The sequence below is a fragment of the Eurytemora carolleeae genome, unplaced genomic scaffold, assembly GCF_000591075.1.
Source record: "Eurytemora carolleeae unplaced genomic scaffold, Eaff_2.0 scaffold1649, whole genome shotgun sequence".
NCBI lineage: Eukaryota > Metazoa > Arthropoda > Copepoda > Calanoida > Temoridae > Eurytemora > Eurytemora carolleeae.
Window position 1 is genome coordinate 65,531 of NW_019397543.1, and position 21,551 is coordinate 87,081.

At 32.9% G+C, this 21,551-nt stretch overlaps 1 protein-coding gene across 1 annotated transcript; it reads left to right on the plus strand.

The window, feature by feature from the left end:
• The first annotated feature begins 2,620 nt into the window (after positions 1 to 2,620).
• LOC111714820 (putative ammonium transporter 1) lies at positions 2,621 to 21,391 on the plus strand. Its single transcript, XM_023490023.1, has 21 exons — positions 2,621 to 2,990; positions 4,614 to 4,656; positions 6,429 to 6,465; positions 6,988 to 7,080; positions 7,165 to 7,244; positions 7,751 to 7,781; positions 8,222 to 8,273; positions 9,536 to 9,602; positions 10,279 to 10,318; positions 11,358 to 11,456; positions 11,705 to 11,802; positions 12,702 to 12,735; positions 13,481 to 13,550; positions 14,579 to 14,634; positions 15,844 to 15,959; positions 17,119 to 17,212; positions 17,275 to 17,368; positions 19,079 to 19,205; positions 20,588 to 20,663; positions 20,722 to 20,763; positions 21,175 to 21,391. Exons 1-21 carry the CDS (start codon positions 2,647 to 2,649, stop codon positions 21,255 to 21,257), a joined length of 1,776 nt encoding a protein of 591 aa, XP_023345791.1. The 5' UTR covers positions 2,621 to 2,646; the 3' UTR covers positions 21,258 to 21,391.
• The last annotated feature ends 160 nt before the right edge of the window (positions 21,392 to 21,551 follow it).

The window sequence follows — 21,551 nt, forward strand, 5'->3', positions numbered from 1 at the left end:
ACAATTCCTCTATAAGAATTTAGTTAAATAAGAATAAGAAAACTCTTGAAAACTATTTAGTATAAAATTCTACCCCAGATCCACAGATTTCACAAACTTAATCCAACTGAAAATAAGAGAATTCCAAATTATTAATCCGAATAATCAATTTGACGTTGGGCCGGTTCTAGAAAGATGACTCCTAAGATTGGTATAAGAGCGGAATTATCTAAACCGCGCTCTTATACAACTCTTAACGCTAATACCAGTGCTTAGGAAATTCGAATTCTTTAGTAAATAAACAAACAGAATATGTAAAAAATAACAGAGAATATTATTATTTAGAACCAAATCACTAATTTAATCAAATTACTTATGGAGTCTATTCTAAACTTACAAAATACGCCAAGGGACTGTTCTCAATTTACAAAACCGCGCTCCAGCTACATTCTTCAACAAATTATTGAGAACCTTAAAACAAATTACACAACACCACTGTATTCATGAACTAGGGTTTGCAGCGGAAAGGAAAAATTGTTTTGCGACAATTTTGCATTTTTAGCGAAAATTTTCGCATTTCGCTTCAATGTGTTTCGCGAAAATTTGCGAAGAAATGGATACACAATGATGCGAAAATTTCGCGAAAAAATTCAGAATTAAAAAAATCATCATCAACTTTTTTTCCTTGAAAAATCCTCTGTTGTACTGTTTCTTATAATTCAAGAAGTACAGTTTTTGACAAACAAAACAGAAAATAATCATATTTACCCCTAATCCCAATCCTAATAATTTATATGCAAAAACGGACCTCATGGACAAAAACTTGGATCATGTCCTTCTAGTTCTAAAGAAATTTTAGAAATTAAAACATTCATGCTTTTCTTGCACTGTGTCAAATTTAACCTTAAGAGAAGATGTATGCTGCTAAAACGAACCAGAAAACGATCGTTTATTGGTTCCTTTATTTCATTTTTCCTCTTCGGATAAACCTTTGCCATTTTAGTGTAGGCAAAATTTCTCAGTAATACAGTTGGGACCTTTTTGTGGTGCTTTTTCAGAGTCCAACATCCTTAAAATCTATATTGACCAGCAGCAGTTCTATGTTTCTACCCTGCAAATATAAAATCTATATTGACCAGCAGCAGTTCTATGTTTCTACCCTGCAAATATAAAATCTATATTGACCATCACCAGTTCTATATTTCTACCCTTTGAGTATAAAATATATATTGACCATCAGCAGTTCTATATTTCTACCCTGCGAATATAAAATCTATATTGACCATCAGCAGTTCTATGTTTCTACCCTGCGAATATAAAATATATATTGACCATCAGCAGTTCTATGTTTCTACCCTGCGAATGTCAAATAATTAAGACAAACTTATTTCCAGGCAGTCGTTGCTTGACTGGCGGAGAGTTTAGACGTATTACTTTGGTTTAAACTGGAAAACCATTCATGTGGTTGCAACTTGTAAACATATATAGAGTAAAGGGACTGTTGTTGTACTTTCCAACTAAATAGAAGTGTAAAGATTCACAAAGATACCCTGTAAACCTATAGTAAAATAAATCGTCATTTTTTCAGCTTGAATTCTGGCTTCTGCCCATTTCCTTCAAAACTATACGCAAGTAAATAGTTGTCTAGTTGTCTAGTTTTCAAGCTCTCTAGTTCTTTAGTTGTCTAATTGCCTGTTGATTAGCTGGCTAGCTGTCTTGTTGTCGAGTTGTCTAGCTGTCCATTTATCTAGTTGTCTAGTTGTCTAATTTTCTAGTTTTCTAGTTGTCTAGTTGTCTAGTTGTGTAGTTTTATAGTTGTCTAGTTTAATAGTTGTCAAGTTGTCCAATTGTCTAGCTGTCTAGGTCTATACTAGCCTAGTTGTCTGCTTGTATAGGTGTCTTGTTGTATAGTTGTCTCTTGTATAGTTGACCCTTTTTTGTAGTTGTCTAGTTGTCTAGTTGTTTAGTTGTAAAGTTGTCTAGTTTTCTAGTTGTCCATTTGACTAGATGTCTAATTGTCTGGTTGTCAAGTTTTATAGTTGCCTATTTGTCTAGTTGTCAAGTTGTCTAGTTGTCCAGTTGACTAGTTTTCTAGTTCTCTGGTTTTCTAGTTGTCTAGTTGTCATGCAGTCTAGTTGTCTAGTTGTAAAGTTTTCTTGTTGTCTTGTTGTCTTAATGTCTAGCTGACTAGTAGTATAGCTTTAAATTTGTCTAGTAGTCTAGTTGTTTAGATTTCTCATTGTCTAGTAATGTAGATGTCTAGTTGTCTAGTTTTCTAGTTGTCTAGTTTTCTAGTTGTCTAGTTGTCTAGTTGTCTAGTTGTCTAGTTGGCTAGTTGTTTAGTTGTCTCGTGTTCTAGTTGTCCAGTTTTCTAGATGTCTAGTTGTATAGTTGTCTGGTTGCCTAGTTGTATAGTTATATAGTTGTCTAGTTGTCTAGTTCTCTGGTTTTCTAGTTGTCAAGGTGTCTAGTTGTCTGGTTGTCTAGTTGTAAAGTTATCTATTTTTATAGTTGTGTATTTGTATAGTTGTCTAGTTGTCTTGTTGTTTAGTTTCCTAGTTGTCTGGTTGTCTAGTTTTATTGTTGTGTAGTTGTGAAGCTGAGTATTTGGGAGACCATCATAAGCAATTTGAGCAATTGAATTATTTTAAAATGTTTTAGATAAAAATGGCGACAACAGATGAATTTGATAAACCAGAACTATCAATTAATAAACTCAGTCTCTCTGATTTACAAGGTTTATTCTCGCTTACATCTAGTATACCTGGTTTATCAGCCAGCATACTTAACCTGACCGCTAGCCTCGCTGGGCTCAGCCAGACTCTACCTGTAAGCGCGCCAGGTAGTGAGCGTACTTCTAGAGACCCTAGAAACATGACCCACGCCGAACTTCAGGATTTGAAGTTTGAGAACCTGGAGAAGAATACAGATCATTTCTTTCTCATCATCATTGCCATCATCATCTTCTTCATGCAGGGTGGGTTTGCGTTCCTAGAGGCAGGGGCTGTCAGGTCAGTCATGGTTTTACATCAAACAGGAGTTTACACTGTAAGTAAAGGGGATAGGGGGGGGTAATTTTTCTTCCTTATGGTCATATCTGTAAATTAGGTTTTAAGTCTCCTCGCTATGGTAATAATTACATAACTGTACTCGAAAAATTGAAGGAACATTTTTGAGGTCACTTAAAATACAACCAACACACAAATCAAATAAAGTTGCTAATCAAATAGATTGTTAAGTACAATAGATGGCAACGTAGTATTTGAACACTCTCAGCACAGCTGTATTCTTACATCACAAGTGTCAGCTCAGTATTATGTCCGACAAAATTATTAATAATAATGACAATTTTAGAATAAAGAGCTTGTCTTACAGTGAAAAAGTGCAATTTTATGTGTTATTTATTTTCTGTTTTTAAACTTTTTATTTAATCTTGAAAAAACATGTCAAATAATGTGAGAAAATTTCGTTTTCTCTGTTATATTTGACACTTGTGACGTCGTGTATAATTTATCCATTTCTCTGTTGCCACCTATTGTACTTGATAATCTATTTGGTTGCTAACTGTAGTCTGTAACACAGGGGGCAGGACCAGGTCGTTGCACCCCCTCCCCCCCCCCTTGCAAGAACAGTTCTTAATTAACTTATTAATTTGTCAAAGATAAAAGAGTGGTTCTTGGGTCCGAAAGATTGTTTGAGAGCTTATTTTTTGTTGTTGCTAGAAAACTAAATTTGAAAATAAACTGAAAGCAAATTTCACCTAAAATGATCAGTTTTGAGAGTTCATAATACAGATTTTCTTTTTAACATTATTGTCAAGCTATACTACAGAGTTACCCACAAAGGATAAGACTTCAGAGACGATTGTACGGAATTTGTTTAGTCCATTTCCTTGCATTCAGGGTTCTTTGTAGGCCAAAACTGAATTATTTCTGTGCTAAATCATTTTGTAAACCATCAAAATATTCAATTGAGTGCAGACGCCAAAAAGCAAGCTTCAAATCGTCATATTTTCAGAGTTTTGGGTCGTCACCTTTAAGTTTAACTAAGTAATAAGAATAATGAGAGAATGGTGTGAGAAACATTCTAAAACTATCACGCGTACAAAGTATGATCCAACGTTTCAAAATCAAGTCTGGGGCACTTTGTAGTCTCTACGCACACATGTGACGCAAGCGCTTCAGGCGATGCACCTGCATTCGGGAGTGCATTGCATTGCAAGAAAGTACAGATTTCAATCAATTATATTTGGGTGGTAAAATGGATATAAGATAAGTAACTGCTGGGGGGATATGTAATTGTATAATGTGTACTTAACAATTGCTTCAGACCAATCCCCCCTACCTTTAGTGTACCTACCTTGCTCCGGACCATTCCCCCTACCTTTAGTGTACCTACCTTGCTCCAGACCTATCCCCCTACCTTAGTGTACCTACCTTGCTCCAGACCTATCCCCCTACCTTTCTCCAGATCTATCCCACTACCTTGGTGTACCTACCTTGCTCCAGACCTATCCCCCTACCTTATTGTACCTACCTTGCTCCAGATCTATCCCCCCTACCTTATTGTACCTACCTTTCTTTAATCTATCCCCCCTACCTTATTGTACCTACCTTTCTTTAATTCTATTTTAGGTCGAAGAACACAGTGAATATACTTATAAAGAATCTTCTTGATGTACAGCATCTTTCGCCCCCCTCTCGCCTCTCACTCCCCTTTTTTGACTTTAGCATGCTCCTGATTGTGGACCATCTTTTACAAAATTTTGCCAATTAAGAAAAAATACCAAAATGTTTCTTTGGCGCTTCGCGCATCGAATTTCTTATGGAATTTCTAACTATTTTCTCGTTTTCAACTTAAAGAAAATCAGTCTTTTTTAATTTGTTCTCTCAAAAACCTGTATAAATTTTACTTCTCAAAATCAGCGCATTTAGATTTAAAGACAATGTACAATGTAATATATCTAGGTATGTTCAGGTTAACAAATATGTGGATTACTGTATTTATTACATACTAACTACTATGGACTGCACAGACCTACGATTAAAGAACTATATAGTGGACAAATGTGACTAGTGCATGAATTTAAAAATACATAGTGAATATGAATAAGCCAGGAACTAACAGACCTTAAGAAATACATGAAAAGGCCTTTGGAAGTGAAGTACATGGCATGTACAATTAGTAAAGGATAATCGTACATCATCACTCTATAACCTCGATGGATGGAAACCCTAAGATAGATAGATAGATAGATAGATAAATACATAGATGAATAGATAGAAATATATCTACAAATATCATAAAAGTCCTTTAAAAGAAGACTTTATCATATAAAAATAGGGCCTGGTACAAACCATGCTGAAGATGCACAAAATCCAGTTCTTTGTTGTTTGCATAGTTAATAGTTAATTTTTAGTTACACAGTTTTACAGTTTTCCTTCTTTTTGTCAGGTAGAATAGATATGTAGTAAATGCCGTATAATCATAGAGAAGAGAATATATAGAGAGGTATTTACTAGAAAAAAGTGTAAAACGGCCATTTTGTTGTACTGTTTCCATACTGCAGGTGTAATACCCCATTATCAAACATTAAATGTAGATATTTAGTATTTGATATTTTATACTTTTTTGTTGGACTATATATTTTGAATGTTTAAGTATATAAGGTTGTTTACGCTATTGTTGACGGATTTTGAAGGAAAGATCAGAATATGGCTAAAAGTATACAGATACAGACAGGATGCTCTTCGTTGTAGTTAATTTTACGTGGGACACAAGCATAGCTATCAAACAAGATATTACTTCGGCTCTAAATGCCTTACAGTGACACAAGCATTGGCAATCTATCAAGCTCTTAATCAATTTTTCCCCTATACTGAGGTAAGCTCCCAACCCGAATAATTAACTTGTGTACAATTACTCTACACTGTAATCAAAGCGGAGTTCTGATTCTAACTAATTGTATTTAAGGTTTATAGATTAAAAATTAACCAGTAGACGTAATTACAATTCCTACATCATTATCTATATCACATGATTAAGGCAAATCATATTACGTACTACAGCACAATCAGAAAGAGTCGCAATTTAAGATATACGTCATATATGTCACATGATTGAGCTAAACATGCTACGTATTCATTTAGAATGCAGTTCAAATGAATAAATGGGTTTATATGTACAAACATCGATCATTATTGATGTAAAATGTACTCACGGGCAGAAATAATACATTTGAATTTCCGAGCCGGTTTAACCTATCCGGTCCCAGTTTGTACTGTATCGCCCGGACATTGGGAAAATAAAGCAGACACTCAATAGGACTAGCCACTGCAACTAGGTTGACGCGGTCAAACTTTAGGTTGAATTTACTTTTACTAAAGGGTCAGAGGTGCGTGTACTGCAAATTTTATGGAATATCGTATAACCTGATATTTATTATACAGATAGATCAACTTCTTACTTGCTTTATTGTGCTTCTTAGTAACTTTATATAAATCTTTAATTTCTACCTATCTAACTAACCTTAATTTACATCTTCGTTACTTTATATCTTTTGGAATATCTTTAACTTCTAACTTTCTATAACTTTACGTAGCTTAATTTCTAACTTCGTAACTTTGAACTTGATAACTTTTTAAATATCTTTTATTTCTAACTTTCTACATAACTTTTTTTGGATCTTCATTACTTTATATCGATATAATGATATATCATTAAGAATATTTTCATTTCTCTAACTTCGTGACTTATTTTTCCATTTTTCTAACTTTTCTTACCCCCTTAATTTTAGCTTGATTGTATAGAATCAAAATTTTAAAAAAAAGATTGAATATTTTCTTAGTATATTCATAATCTATAATCATGCAATTTCAAAACTTTGAATAAAATGTTTTATTCATAAAATCATGAATGGTAATTTCTGCGTTTTTAAAATATTATTAAATCATTTTTATTACAATTTTTAATTATTATTATTATTATCATTAATATTATTATTCTAAGTATTATTTTATATAATTTGTATACAACTAAGCTGTATGTTGAAACTAGGGTTTGTATACTGGGCAATAGGATGGGGACTGGCTTATGGAGCAGGTTTCTTCCATCTTTTTATTTAATTGTATTCACATTAATATTAGTTTTTTCCTGCCAAATTTCTTTTTATACTTTTTGTTTCAGGGGGTAATCCATTCTGTGGAGGTTCTCAGTTCTTAAACTATCATCTGGATTATGATTCCTATCCAACTTGGTTTTTTCAGGTAATTTCTTAAAGGGATGTTATTTCTAGCGACTTATCTGATTCACAACGGTACCTTTAATACTCTGTTTGCTCAAGTATCAATTAGAAAGCTTTTTTCTTTAAAAACTGATTATTTTCAATTGTGATTCCTCTTCAAAAGTGATTTGTGTATTGTTGCTACAATGCAGAATTTGATAGAATTAAGCTTAAAATTAAACAACAAAAAAATATTTTTTAAATTTTATTAAAAAGATAAAAGTTTCAAGGCTACCCTTGTAAATCTGCAGACATGTTGCTCTTTTAATAGAGAATAGTTTGAAATAACGTCTTCAGTTCATCTGAAATCTTTAAAAATGAAATTTTCAACTTTTTTATTTTAAAAATTGAGCCAAAATTTTTTAGTGGATTTTCAAATATCAGAAAGAATCATAAAAAGAATTAAAACTAATCGTAACAACTTTTATTTTACTAAAAAATAAAAATTGGAAATGAATAATTTATTTAAATTGATTTTGGTCTGTTTAGTTTGTGTTTGCTGCCAGTGCCGCAACAATAGGCATCATATTTAAAATACCATTTTAAAAACTAAAATTAAATGTGGATTAATTTATAGATTTTCGATCAGTGAAAGTTTGCTTAATTCTTATAGGACTTGGGGTCTGAATTTATGTAAAAATCTTCGGGAAACAATTATATTTTGACAAAAGTTTCCCATAAACAAACGGATGGAACGTATCTTTTGTGAAAAGCGAAATGATTGTTTTGTTAAATACATATGAAGTTAGTTTTTTAAATGATCGTATGTCAAAAGAACCGAACCCTGTCTAAGAATTTGGAAAATAATTCTGTGAAATAAAAGCACAATAAATAAAATTTCTATGCTTGAAAAATCATATTCTTAAATTAACTTTTTTAAGTATAAATATGTTATATTTTATTAAATGTTGAGTTCCAGTGATGATTTCTATTCTAAAGTTTGAAAATGATGAATCCTAGTATCCGGAGCTATTGCTGAACGATGTCAGTTTGGGGCGTACTTTTTATACAGGGAGAACCAGTAAACATAGGAACCACTTTAATATCGTCTTCAATATCGTACTTTCTATACAGGGAGAACCAGTAAACATAGGAACCACTTTAATATCAACTTTCTTCAATATCAACTTCAATATCGATGTTTTAAATTACTGCGGGCGTAATTTTAAGTGACCCTTCATTTAAAAAAGGAACACGACCAATTCACAACCTAACCCTTCTAAACCTTGTCTGATATCGACGACAGAGGAACCCGTGGGCTTATTTCTAAATACATATTTGTTTGAAGATATATATATATAAAGATAAATTTTCAGTTCCAGGCTAAAAACGTATTTTTTTGAACATTCCATTTCCGAAATAGTGATACTTTTTTGATCTTTCAATATCTTAAAGTTTAAATCAAGTTTTCAATTTATATTTCTGTTGTTTTAAGCACTGTTTGCTTGTAAAATTGTTTTGAACCAAATATAAATTTAAATAATAAAGCTTTACAAATGGAAGGTCACATTAACTTACGCTTACAGTCCATCTCATTTTTTTGATGAAACATCTGTATTAATAAAAAGACAACCCCGTGTTTAAATATCAGCACATATCCGTTTGATATTAATTAATTCAAGTTTAAAATATCTACATCCAATGTATCTACATATTCATTAGATACAATACATTTCATATTGCAGCACTACCTACAGAATATCTTCATACAAATCTGTGCATATTTTTAAATTATAAGTTAATTTACTAAAATGGTTCAATCTTGTAAACAATTTTTGTTTTATTCAATAAATTAAAATCTTAATAAAATTCTTGATATATCTGATAATTTTAAATATTATTTTATGAAAAATATTTGTAAAATCAGTTTGCAAAATAAATGCCGTGAAGTATTTCAAAGGTCAAAGACGACTTAATCAAGTCTTTTTTAATTTTTAAGAAATTCCGCTTTATCAAGAATAGCAAATCATTTTTTGTCCCATAAAGCCTACCGTGCCCGTGGACGATCCAAGATTGGTAGGACCTCTTTGCATGGCGATCTTGCCAGGCTACATTTGTAGCATAAAACGTGCTGGGTCGACTCTACACAATTGGTAGTCAAGGCTGGACAGTATCAGTGAGAGCATATACAGCATGTACCAGCTCCGATTGTACAACTTTTACAGCTCTGGGCCTTTATAGAAAATCTTTTAATAAATGTTCACACAAATACCACGTAATATAGTATACTAAAAACGAGTTCTAATCCTATGTTTATTTGTAATTTTTGTACAGTATATTGATTACGGGTTGGGTCTACCCTGTGGTATCTCATTGGACCTGGGATACTGGAGATGAACAGGTTTAATCTTAAAGGGAGTGTTCACTTTTTTAACATCTAACCTAATAACCATTAATGTTTTTTGAGACAAAGTCAAAGAATATCCAAAAACCCAAGTCTAGAAAAAATAAGTTATTGCTCTAAAAAGTTGGGGTACTGTAAAACTTGTTGAACACTCCCTTTATTAATTTAAAGTTCTCTTCGGGGTTATAGTGTCACTCATGAAAGCAAACCATTATTTATTCTTATCCGCACATTTATCATTTTTCATTGATTTATAAGTTTTATCATATAAAATGTATAGTCCTATTGTCAACTATTTCTATACTACAGTAAGAACCAGAAATCCCTAGAATAGGAAGACGAAACTTAGCCTCAAGTTATGATTTTAATTAGTCCATTAGACACAGTAATTTTGTGTTGTAAACAGCCCCCTTTCACTTAATAACAGATTAATAAGTTACTATTAAAACAATTTGCTTATTCATCAATTAGACTTAATATTTGCTTTTTTTTTCGTCTTTCTTATCCACAGTTTTATGGTTCGCACTGTACGTTTATCCAACGCTGCAGTTTTATCCAACATTTTTGGTGTGAGGTTTCTTTTTCATATATTTTGTTTTAAAAATTTTTATTATGGTTCCATTTTTATAAGAATTTACATTTTTTTGGATTAAATTGTGTTTATTTGTTACAGGGTGTTGGACAAGGCTGGTTAAATAGTGTTGAGTATACAGGTAAACTATATCCTATATGATACAGGGTGTTGGACAAGGCTGGTTAAATAGAGTTGAATATACAGGTAAACTATATCCTATATTATACAGGGTGTTGGACAAGGCTGGTTAAATAGAGTTGAGTATAAAGGTAAACTATATCCTATACGATACAGGGTGTTGGACAAGGCTGGTTAAATGAGGATGGTTATTGAGAACGCGCAATTAGGATGTTTATTGAGGACGCACAATGAGGACATACAGTGAGGATGCACAATGATCACGTATATTGAGGACGCACAATGATAATTTATATTGGGGACGTACATTTAGGACGTATATTGAGGACACACAATGAGAATGTATATTGAGGACGCACAATGAGGATGTAAATTGAAGACGCACAATGATCATGTATATTGAGGACGCACAATGATAATGTATATTGAGGACGCACAATGAGGATATATATTGAGGACGCACAATGAGGATGTATATTGAGGACACACAATGAGCGCGTATATCAAGGCCAGACAATGAGCGAACTTATATTGAGGACGCACATTGAGGACGTATATTGAGATGCACAATGAGAACGTATATTGAGGACGCACAATGATCACATATATTGAGAACATACAATGAGTACGTACATTGAGGACGCACAATAAGAACGTATATCAAGGCCACACAATGAAAATCTATATTGAGGACGCACAATGAGCACGTATTTTGAAAACGCACAATGAGAACTTATTTTGAGGACGCACAATGATCACGTATATTAAGGACGCACAATGATCACGTATATTAAGGACGCACAATGAGGATTACATTGAGTACGCACAGTAAGAACTTATATTGAGGATGCACAATGAGCACGTATATTCAGAACGCTCAATGAGGACCGACAGTGAGGACGCACGGTGAGTACGTATATTAAGGACATACATACATACACCCACCTATGCATACCTACACCTAACATACATACATCTATACATACATACATCTCAGCTTTACATATTAGATTATGAACAATGATAATAATATTTTTTAGACTTTGCCGGGTCTGGTGTAGTTCATCTTCTCGGAGCTTCATGTGCCCTGGTTGGATGTTCTTTCATTGGAGCTAGGAAAGGAAGATTTAATGTTAATGGTAAATATTCAATTGTCAAAACATTTTCCACATTTATTCTGTAAATTCAACTTGTAATGAACAGTATTTATTTATTCTTGATTATGAAAACAAAGGTGTAAAGAAGGGTACCATCGTGGATCAAACATGCCAACAAATAAATGGGCGATCATTAAAGATCACGTCTTCCTTTAAGCATTCCAATTTCTTCAGTCTACTGCTGTTGAAATTCTAGAACAGTCCCTTTAACTCACGGGATTATTCTGTAGGCGATATAGTTGAGATGGCCGGTCACTCTGTTCCTCTAGCTGGGCTTGGAGGATTCATTCTACTATTCGGATTTCTAGCCTTCAACGGGGGGTCACAAGTAAACATTTTGTTTATACTTTTCATGCGTGCAGTACATTTTCATCTATGCAGTTCACTTTCATTTGAGCATCACATTTTTATTTATGCAGTACACTTTCATTTTTGCAGTACAATTTTATTTGTACAGTACACTTTTATTTGTGCAGTACACTTTCACTTGTGAAGTACACTTTCATTCGTGAAGTACACTTTCATTTGTAAAGTACATTTTCATTTGTGCATTCACTTTCATCTTTGCAGTACACTTTCATCTGTGCCGTACACTTTTAATCTGTGCAGTATGCTTTCATCTGTGCAGTACACTCTCAGATTTGCTATATACAATTTTATTTGTGCAGACGCAGTACACTTTCATTTGTGGAATACACTTTCATCTGCGCAATACACTTTCATATGTGCAGTACACTTTTTATGTACAGTACACCATCGTCTGTGCATCATCTGTGCAACATTTAAACAAAAAAGCACATTCAAACCTTTAATAAAAGTCATGAATCTGAGCCCACATTTTCCCAACACGATTGTGGTCGACCATATGACGTCTTTAAATGCGTACATTACAAGTACGTATCTATCTATCAGATAAGAATCTGACAAGAACATTTAACGGCTGAATATTCATCCCTAAAAAATGTTAATTTGTCAAATTTTATTCTGAGAAGAACTATTTATGCATTTACCAGTGTCGTCAGACGTAACGTATTCCAATCCATGGCTACAGTTCAACCAGACTTTAAATAGTCCAATAAACATGAGACACAAAAATTGTGCAGAACAGACCCATTTCACCTAATAACTGATTTAATGGTTACTGGTAAAACTATAAACGCTTAATGCCGTCTTCCTATTCCTCAGTTTCTGGTTCTAACTAAATACAATTTAAATTATTTCTTTTAGGGTTCAATATCTCGACCTGGGGACGGAGCTGCAGGAAAAATTTCCTCATTATTTTTCAACCAATATTTTTTTCTTCAAAATAAATCAATAATTTTTGAGAATAAAAGAATTGCATTTTTCCTTAAAGATAGGTGCAACAGATAAGAACCCGTTTTAATTATCTTCCCACGAAAAAAAGTGTTGCTATATAAACTTTACAGTAGTTCAGGGTTAAATTGACATGCTTAAAGAGCAGAGGGTTTTAGTTTTTCAGTAATTCGAACAAAAATACTTATATTTTTTCAATCTATTTTAAACGAAAACTAAATTTTCACAATCTGAAGCAAAAATATTTCTTAGACTTTTCAATTGATTTAAATCGGAAAGTTCCTCTTTTATTTTATCGGAAACAATGTGTTTCAAATACTTTCTCTAGATTTTCCGTAAAAATCCTCGAGTTTCGTTCTAGAAAGCTCGATTTAACACGGCACCCTTAAAAGCTTGATCAGACCAAGTCTGAATTAGATGTTTTATATATTTGAACTGTTTATTTAGATTTGTGATTTCTCTGCAAAAGTGACATGCACAATTCTTGCTGATAAGAAATCATGGAAAAGTTTACAGAAATAAACTTGTTCGAGTTATAAAAACGACGTTATCTTCCACATTTTTGATCAGATAAAGGTTTCAAGGGTACAATTGTAAATTGGGCATTACTCTAATTGTACGGAGGGTCACTTGAAATTACGCTTACAGTCTCTTTAACTAAGAATATGAGCTTGAGAAAAGATCCATTTTAGTCGCTCTGTCCATTGTTAACACCATCCTTGGAGCTTGCTCTGGGGGACTTTGTGTTCTTTTATTTAACAGGTAAACAAGATATCTTAAAGGGAGTGTTTTTAATTTTTAAAGAGGGATTTATACAGGGTGCCCCACGAAATATGACAGTTGGTGAATGGTTTAAAATGTCTTCTTGTTAAGTTGTTTGATACCAAAGAGAATAATAAAAAAATATTGTATGGGGGGAGTCATCTTATGCAGTAAAATTAATTTCAACGTAAAATATATTTGAGTAAAAGATCTTTTTAACAAAATGAACTACAAAAAGTTTTATTAACTAATACAGCATATGGAAGAAGACACTCAAAACTACTCACCAACTTCCATGTTTCGTGGAACACCCTGTATGTTACGCACTCTTGTTTCATCTCTCCAGTAGCGTCTAATCAAATCAGAGCTCAACCAGGTGCTTTGTAAGTATTCAGAACCAATAGTGATTGCAACGGCAGCAATTCATTCCAATTACTGATCCACATATGTAAATTAGCGGCAAAGACTACCAGGAATTCTTTAAAAGGGTGCTATACGTCGTACGATCATAGATTAACACAAATTTATTTATATCAAGATCTTTAAAACTGTAAGAGTATATAGGGGAGATATGATGAAAAAAGCCCCCCTTCCCCCCCCTGGAAAAGGGATAACTATTTATTATTTATAAGTGGGTAATTCCGCCCTGCACCCTGAAATGTTAAAAATGTTAACCCCCCACCCCCTTGACAAATTTCTGTATACGCCTCTAATAATTCCATCAGCAGTTGCGCAAATTAGCTCTCTAAATATATAAACCATACAGTGTGTTTCATTAAACATGACAATTTCTTGCAAATCAGAGAACAATTTGTCCCTCAATAAATTGCAGTTATTAATTAATCATTCATAAGCCCTATTTTGTCGGTATGATTCTTAAAACAATAATAATACTATATAATCCAAGTCGTGGGATTTTCAAAATGTGGTCTGACTTTCCTGCGCTTTGAAAATTAATTTTTATTTATTAAATAGAGCCAAATATGATTAAGATATCAAAGTAGAAATATATCAATGTAATTTATCAGATTTCTGCTGAGACAGCCCTGGTCTTTCTTGATGACGTTGAATGGATCTTTGGCAGGTAGTGCACAAATATTGATGGAATAAATATTAGGTTGATTAACAATTCGGAGATGTTAAGTATTTTCCCAAAGGCATTTTCTCAAGGGTGACTGATATCCCAACTGACATTCTTCCAAGAGGCGACTTCCCAAATGTACAATTTCCCAAGCGGCAACTTCCCAAAGTTTAGGTTAGGCTTCTAAGCGCCGCAGGCTGCAATTGGGCTCGACAACATTCCGTTAACGAGCGGCTAGATTTTATAAATTAACGAGAAAATATCTTACGCTACTAATAAAATTAAGATAGTTAACGAACGGAAACTTTGAGAAAGAATGGAAAAACGGAACGAATGGCTACCAGAAAAGTTTCTGAACAATTTTAACTAATTGTTCATGAACAATTTAACTAATCGTTTAAGAACGATTTTAACTAATCGTTTAAGAACGATTTTAAGTAATCGTTTAAGAACGATTTTAAGTAATCGTTCATGAACAATTTTAACTAATCGTTCATGAACAATTTTAGCTAATCGTTCATGAACAATTTTAACTAATCGTTTACGAACGATTTTAAATAATCATTCATGAACAATTTTAACTACTCGTTCATGAACGATTTTAACTAATCGTTTACGAACGATTTTAACTAATATTTCACGAACGGTTTTAACTAATCGTTTGCGAACGATTTTAACTAATCGTTCATGAACGATTTTAACTAATTGTTTACGAACGATTTCAACTAATCGTTCATGAACGGCTTGAAAAAAGTCTGAACGTACCCAGCCCTACCCTTCAAGCGTCCTTGACTTCTAGAAATGAGTGTGGTTAAGTAAATGATTGTGGGAGGGTAAAACAAAATAGAAAACCTGCGTCAATTAAAAGGATATGATTATGATATGAATGTGATGCATGAATTTCTGAAATGTCCGGATCCCTGTGAAGAGGGGCATATCCGATTCACAATTCTACCCTTTATAGCTTTATAGTTTATATGATCAATAACGTGGAAGATATCTAGCTTTACAAGAGTTTAATTCAGCCAAATTCCTTCAATGTTTAGGGGGCAAAAATCCGCAATAAGGAATGATCATTTAATCAAATTGTTATTTGATTCATTCACCACACGGAGCTTTTCAGGATTTCACTGTGATCAGGCATGTCGCTAATAATGCAGGCTCACTTAGAATATATATGAATAAAATATCCCCCTTGAAATTACTATCTAGGTATGGTGGCAATGTGTGCGGGTTGTAATGTTTATGAGCCTTGGGCTGCTCTAGTTATTGGTACAGGAGCAGGAGTATCCTTCATCACTATTCATTTTATCATGCTTAAACTTCAGGTTCATTTTATTCTACTTTGATTTTATCCTGCTTAAACTTCAGGTTAATTTTATCCTGCTTGAACTTCAGGTTTATTTCATCCTGCTTGAACTTCAGGTTTATTTTATCCTGCTTAAACTTCAGGTTTATTTTATTCTAATTTGATTTTATCCTGATTAAACTTCAGGTTTATTTTATCCTGCTTGAACTTCAGGTTTATTTTATCCTGCTTAAACATCAAGTTTATCTTATTCTTATTTGATTTTATCCTGATTAAACTTCAGGTTTATTTTATCCTGCTTGAACTTCAGGTTTATTTTATCCTGCTTAAACATCAAGTTTATTTTATTCTACTTTGATTTTATCCTGCTTAAACTTCAGGTTTATATTATCCTGCTTAAAACTCAGGCTCATATTGTCATGCTTAAACTTTAGGTTCATTTTATCCTGCTTAAACTTCAGGTTCAATTTATGCTGCTTAAGCTTTAGGTTTTTTATTCTGCTTAAACTTCAGGTTCATTTTATGCTGCTTAAACTTTAGGTTTTTTATTCTGCTTAAACTTCAGGTTTATTTTATCCTGCGTTCATTTTATCCTGCTGAAACTTCAGGTTTATATTATCCTGCTTTAAACTCATGCTCATATTATAATGCTTAAACTTTAGGTTCATTTTATCCTGCTTAAACTTCAGGTTCATTTTATCCTGCTTAAACTTTAGGTTTTTTATTCTGCTTAAACATCAGGTTTATTTTATCCTGCTTAAACATCAGAATCATTTTATCCTACTTAAACTTCAGTTTCATTTTATCCTGCTTATTTTTCCGGTTTATTTTATCCTTCTTAAACTTCAGGTTTATTTTATCCTGCTTAAACTTCAGGTTCATATTATCATGCTTAAACTTTAGGTTCATTTTGTCCTTCTTAAATTTCAAGTCCATTTTATCCTGCTTAAACTTTGCAGGTTCATTTTATCGTGCTTAAACTTCAGGTTTATTTTATCCTGCTTAAACTTCAGGTTTATTTTATCCTGCTTAAACTTCAGGTTCATTTTATTCTGCTTAAACTTCAGGTCCATTTGGTATTCACTATGTTTAAAGAATAGAAAATTTACTATTTCAACTTTAATTAAAATAATTCAAGTTTATCTTTAAACAATCATTTAACTGATGTTGTTCTACAGCTGGATGATCCTCTCGATGCTGTTGCAGTACACGGTGGTGGAGGTCTTTGGGGACTTGTGTCAGTACCGTTCTTTATGTACGCTAACCTGGAGGTGAATTTTATACAGGGTGACCCACAATGAATAAACCTGTAAAGACGACCGAAAAATTTAAAAAGGGTAAGCGTGGTATATTCTGGGATGGACACACCTCCTACCCTTGGATAGTTCTAGGATACAACTTACTAGGAGCTCTGTGTATATTTGTTTGGTAATGATTAAGGCGCAACTAAGGAGTGAGGAAGGGAGGGGTCGAGAATAATGAACGTTGTTTCTGGTTCTACAGTTGGACCACACACAACTGTAGACTAGGAAGACGATGTTAAAGCAACATATTCTACATTTAATGTGGATATAAAGAAAATAATTTTACCTTGCAGCTTGAAAATCAAATTGTAAATTATTGACGATATATGTAAAAAATTACTATTTTGTATTTTTTTATATCATAATTCCATATTTATATGTTATATATCTCAATTCTCGTGGAACCTTTACTCTTTCCTGAACCTTGAGAGAATAATTGCGGAACCTTACTTGAACCAGATTAAGACTAAAAGTACAATAGGTGGCAACAGAGAGATGAACCAATTATACACAACGTCACAAGTGTCAAATGCAAGGATGTAATGCAAGGAAAGTTAATTGCAGTTGAGTATACTCTGCTTACATATTGAAACCAGTGTTCTTTGGGAGGAATTTGTAAACAAGAATAGATGCATCAGTTTTCGTTTAGTATCCGAGGAGGTTAAAAGCATTGAATTTTGATAATTTTGATAATTCTCATAATATTTTCCTATGACATATTTCATTATTATTATTATTATGTGAAAGATGGATCCTATGTCAGACTTCGACATCCGTCTTGTGTTTACATTACCGCCCAGTGACAGTACACTGCAGTACAAAAGATGCGTACACCTCTGAAATAACTTTCCTTGCATTAAATCCTTGGTCAAATGTAACAACGAAACGAAATTTTCTCACAATAGTTGATATATTTTCCAAGATTAAATAAAAAAGTGTAAAAACATAAACTAAAGAACACATTTTACTGTAAGATAAGCACTTTATTCTAAAATTATTAATAATTTTGTTGGACACACAAGCTGAGTTAAATACAGCTGTACTGCGAGTGTGCAAAATCTACGTTGCCATCTATTGTAATAGAAACTATTTGCTACCACCTAGATGCTACACAAAGCTAGGTTTTACATGGTAAACAGGTTTAGGATCAATTCCATAGAAAATAATCGTCCCGTAAATTTTTTCAGCATATTACAATTCTCTCTGTACGTTGTGTTGTATCTGGAAGTAGATTTATTTGTAAAATAAGTTACAAAAGGTTCCAAAGTTCATTTCCAAACGTTCGTTTAATGGTTTCACTGCAAACCAAGACGTGCACGCTGTAACACAAAATCAAGCTTTATTTTGCCAATTAAACTTAAACTAGAAAAAAATCACATTACATTTTGAAATGTATATGTCTAGGGCTACAGAAAAAAAAACTATAAGGGAGTTTCTGAGGTACAACAAAAAGCCAAGGCTTAATTTCTAAAAATTGATGACTAAGTTTCAGAGTTGTCTTACATCTTTGTGGTTTATGATTATCAACAGCTTATACAGAGCGTTCCTTATCATATTAGATTATCTCCAATCTTAAAAGCCAAAATAATACTCGAAAAATACAGGATTTTCTGCAAAAAAATTTCTTAGTCTTATTTAATTTTTCAAAATGATTCATTCTTCTTAAATTTTCTGATTTGTCCCCCAAATCGTAATTTAGACCCATTGACGCGGTCTAATTTGATGTGGGACACGTTGTTCGTAACCAAACTTATCTATACAAATTGGAAACCCGACACTAAAACTAAAATCTGAATCAAGCAATTTTTAATAAAAAAAAATATATGAATTCCAGGGCGGCCTTCTGGAGTATTCTGATATTCGGAGGAGCTCGAGTACTTGGATGGTTGAGAGTAAGTGAGGAACTAGAACTTAAAGGAATGGATATTGATAAACACGGAGAAGCAGCATATCCTGCCCAGGTAATGTTTAGGGTTTCCAACGCAAGTGCAATGGCGAGCCCTGTGGTATTATCCCAGTTAAAACAGTTAACAATTAAAACTTACAATCTGGGGAATTCCAAAATGTGTTTTACAATTTTTGCAGCTTCATTATTGATATTAAAAAATCTATCCAGACTCCAATTTAAAACAACAAAATCTTCTAAATGTTAAATATATCCGTCAACTTTGAAGATAAAAAGAAGGCAAACCACATTTTAAAAAGTTCATAAGACGTACAACTTTTATTTTAATACATTCTTTGTCATTTAACAGCAATCAGAAATCATAGGCGATTTTCAAGTCGTATCTTAATTCCCATGTTTATTGGGACACCATCTTCCGTTAACGAACCAAGGGCATATACAGAGAATTTTCTAATCCCTATATCTTTACAGCCTAAGCTTGAAATATCAAAGGTTTAAACCATTAAGTTGCAAATATATATGGGATTAGAAAATCAAAGACTTACTTCTTTTAAATAATTAATATGTTCCTTTTTTAAAGAGATTTTTTGTCCACAGGACATGATCGGGTTGTTACGACCAATTCTTAGATTTTTTTCTATTGCGAAAGTTTTTTTTTATTAATCTGCCAGGGATTGTTATTTGGCAGCACATTCAACCATCCACGCTTCCTTCATACTGAGAAGAGGCCTGACAAGAATCCATCTGCCTAAGGGCTGCTTAGACCTGAGAATAGAAGGTCCCAATAAACATTGGAATTGAGAGGCGGCACTAAAATCGTCTTTTATTTCTGCTTTAATACATGGCAAAGAAAGTAAAAAACAAGGCTGTATGTCTGACGAGCTTTTTATACAGTGGTCTATATATACCTTTCTTGTATCTTAGAAATTGACGAAGATATTAGATTTTAAGACAATCTTGATTTATTACAGTGAAACCCTTAATAACGAATACATCGGAAGAATTTATCAAATGTCGTCTTGACAATTTTTCAATGAGTTTTATACTATATGACGTAAATTTCAGTATTTGCGAAAATAAATAAATAGCCATGAATATGCGGGAACAGTTTTAAAGAGTTCCATATAATCATTTAATTAAAAAACTAAATATCTGCAACATTCCATTATCAGAAAGTGAAGAATACGACATTTGATGAATTCTTTCGATGTATTCGTTATTAAGGGTTTCACTGTAAATAAGTTGAAATTTTGCAATATCTCTATTAAGATACAAAAATGTTAGGCGGACCACATTTTGAAAATATCAAGACCAGGCGTTTGTTTTTTAAGCTGGAATACTGCAATAATTATGTTCATGAAAAAATACAGTATTGATCGAAGACGATATACAATTTGTCACTGAATTCCCATGTTTATTGGGAAACTCTGTATTTAGGCCTGGGTAGAAGTTCAGTACAAACCTAAACCAGGAATAGAAGACAGTACTCCACAGTACATGGCCTTTGCTATAGGTAAAATTTAAAACTTTTTTAAATTTTTTTAAACAACATTATTTACATTTTACTTCAGAGAAGGATTGTAACCCTACAGCAGCAATTCAGTATAATCTAGGTGAGGACATACTGTGGATATTGTGATAAAACTAAGGATAGGTGGATAGCGTTTCTCGTCCGAGCAACATTCTTCTCATTTTTTTCGTCAGAGCCACATTGGACTACACTTAAAATTATTTCTATAATTATTGCAATGATTACATGTTGGGATCTTCAAACGCATGAGAACTTTATTTAGGTTAAAAATTGACCTCCCCCTATTATTTTAAAACGATTACCAATTTCTGAAAGATCAAGAAAAGTTCCTGAATTTTTTCGAAACTTTATAAACGTGTTTTTCTGCGTGTTGATATTTTTGGAGAATTTATTATATTCTGACCCAGGGTTAGTAAAATGTAAACAACTTTTATCCACCTCTACTTGCAATTGCATCTATGTTCGGAGAAAAATTAGAAAAAAAATTGTTTAGAATTGAGCTTGCTGGATGGGAAAGGAAATGCTGGAGTAGAGGAGAAGAAACATGGCAATGTTAATCACACCTTTCAATCTTAAAACAACTGTATAAGAGTTAGTTGAAGTGAACCTCCAACCTCCATGCTAAGGTGGCAACGTCCGATTCACAAGGGTACCCTGTAAAGCGTTGTCTGATCAAGTATGATTTAGATATTAATGTTTATAACTTTGAAATTTTGAAAAACTTTAAGTAATTAGGAGAATGAAACACTTTTAAACCTGGAAAACACAGTATTGATCAGATTAAGGTTTCAAGGTTACCGTTGTGACTTGTGAATCAGGCATTGTCATATTTAAATTAGAGTGTCACTTGAAATTACGTGTATAGTCCTT

Excerpts from the sequence above, each read along its gene's own strand:
- LOC111714820 (XM_023490023.1), top strand. The coding sequence starts at position 2,647 with ATGGCGACAACAGATGAATTTGATAAACCAGAACTATCAATTAATAAA. Across the intron at positions 17,213-17,274 it reads TATGTACGCTAACCTGGAGG|AGGGTAAGCGTGGTATATTC; the intron begins TGAATTTTATAC and ends AAAAATTTAAAA. Across the intron at positions 20,764-21,174 it reads AGCAATTCAGTATAATCTAG|AATTGAGCTTGCTGGATGGG; the intron begins GTGAGGACATAC and ends AAAATTGTTTAG.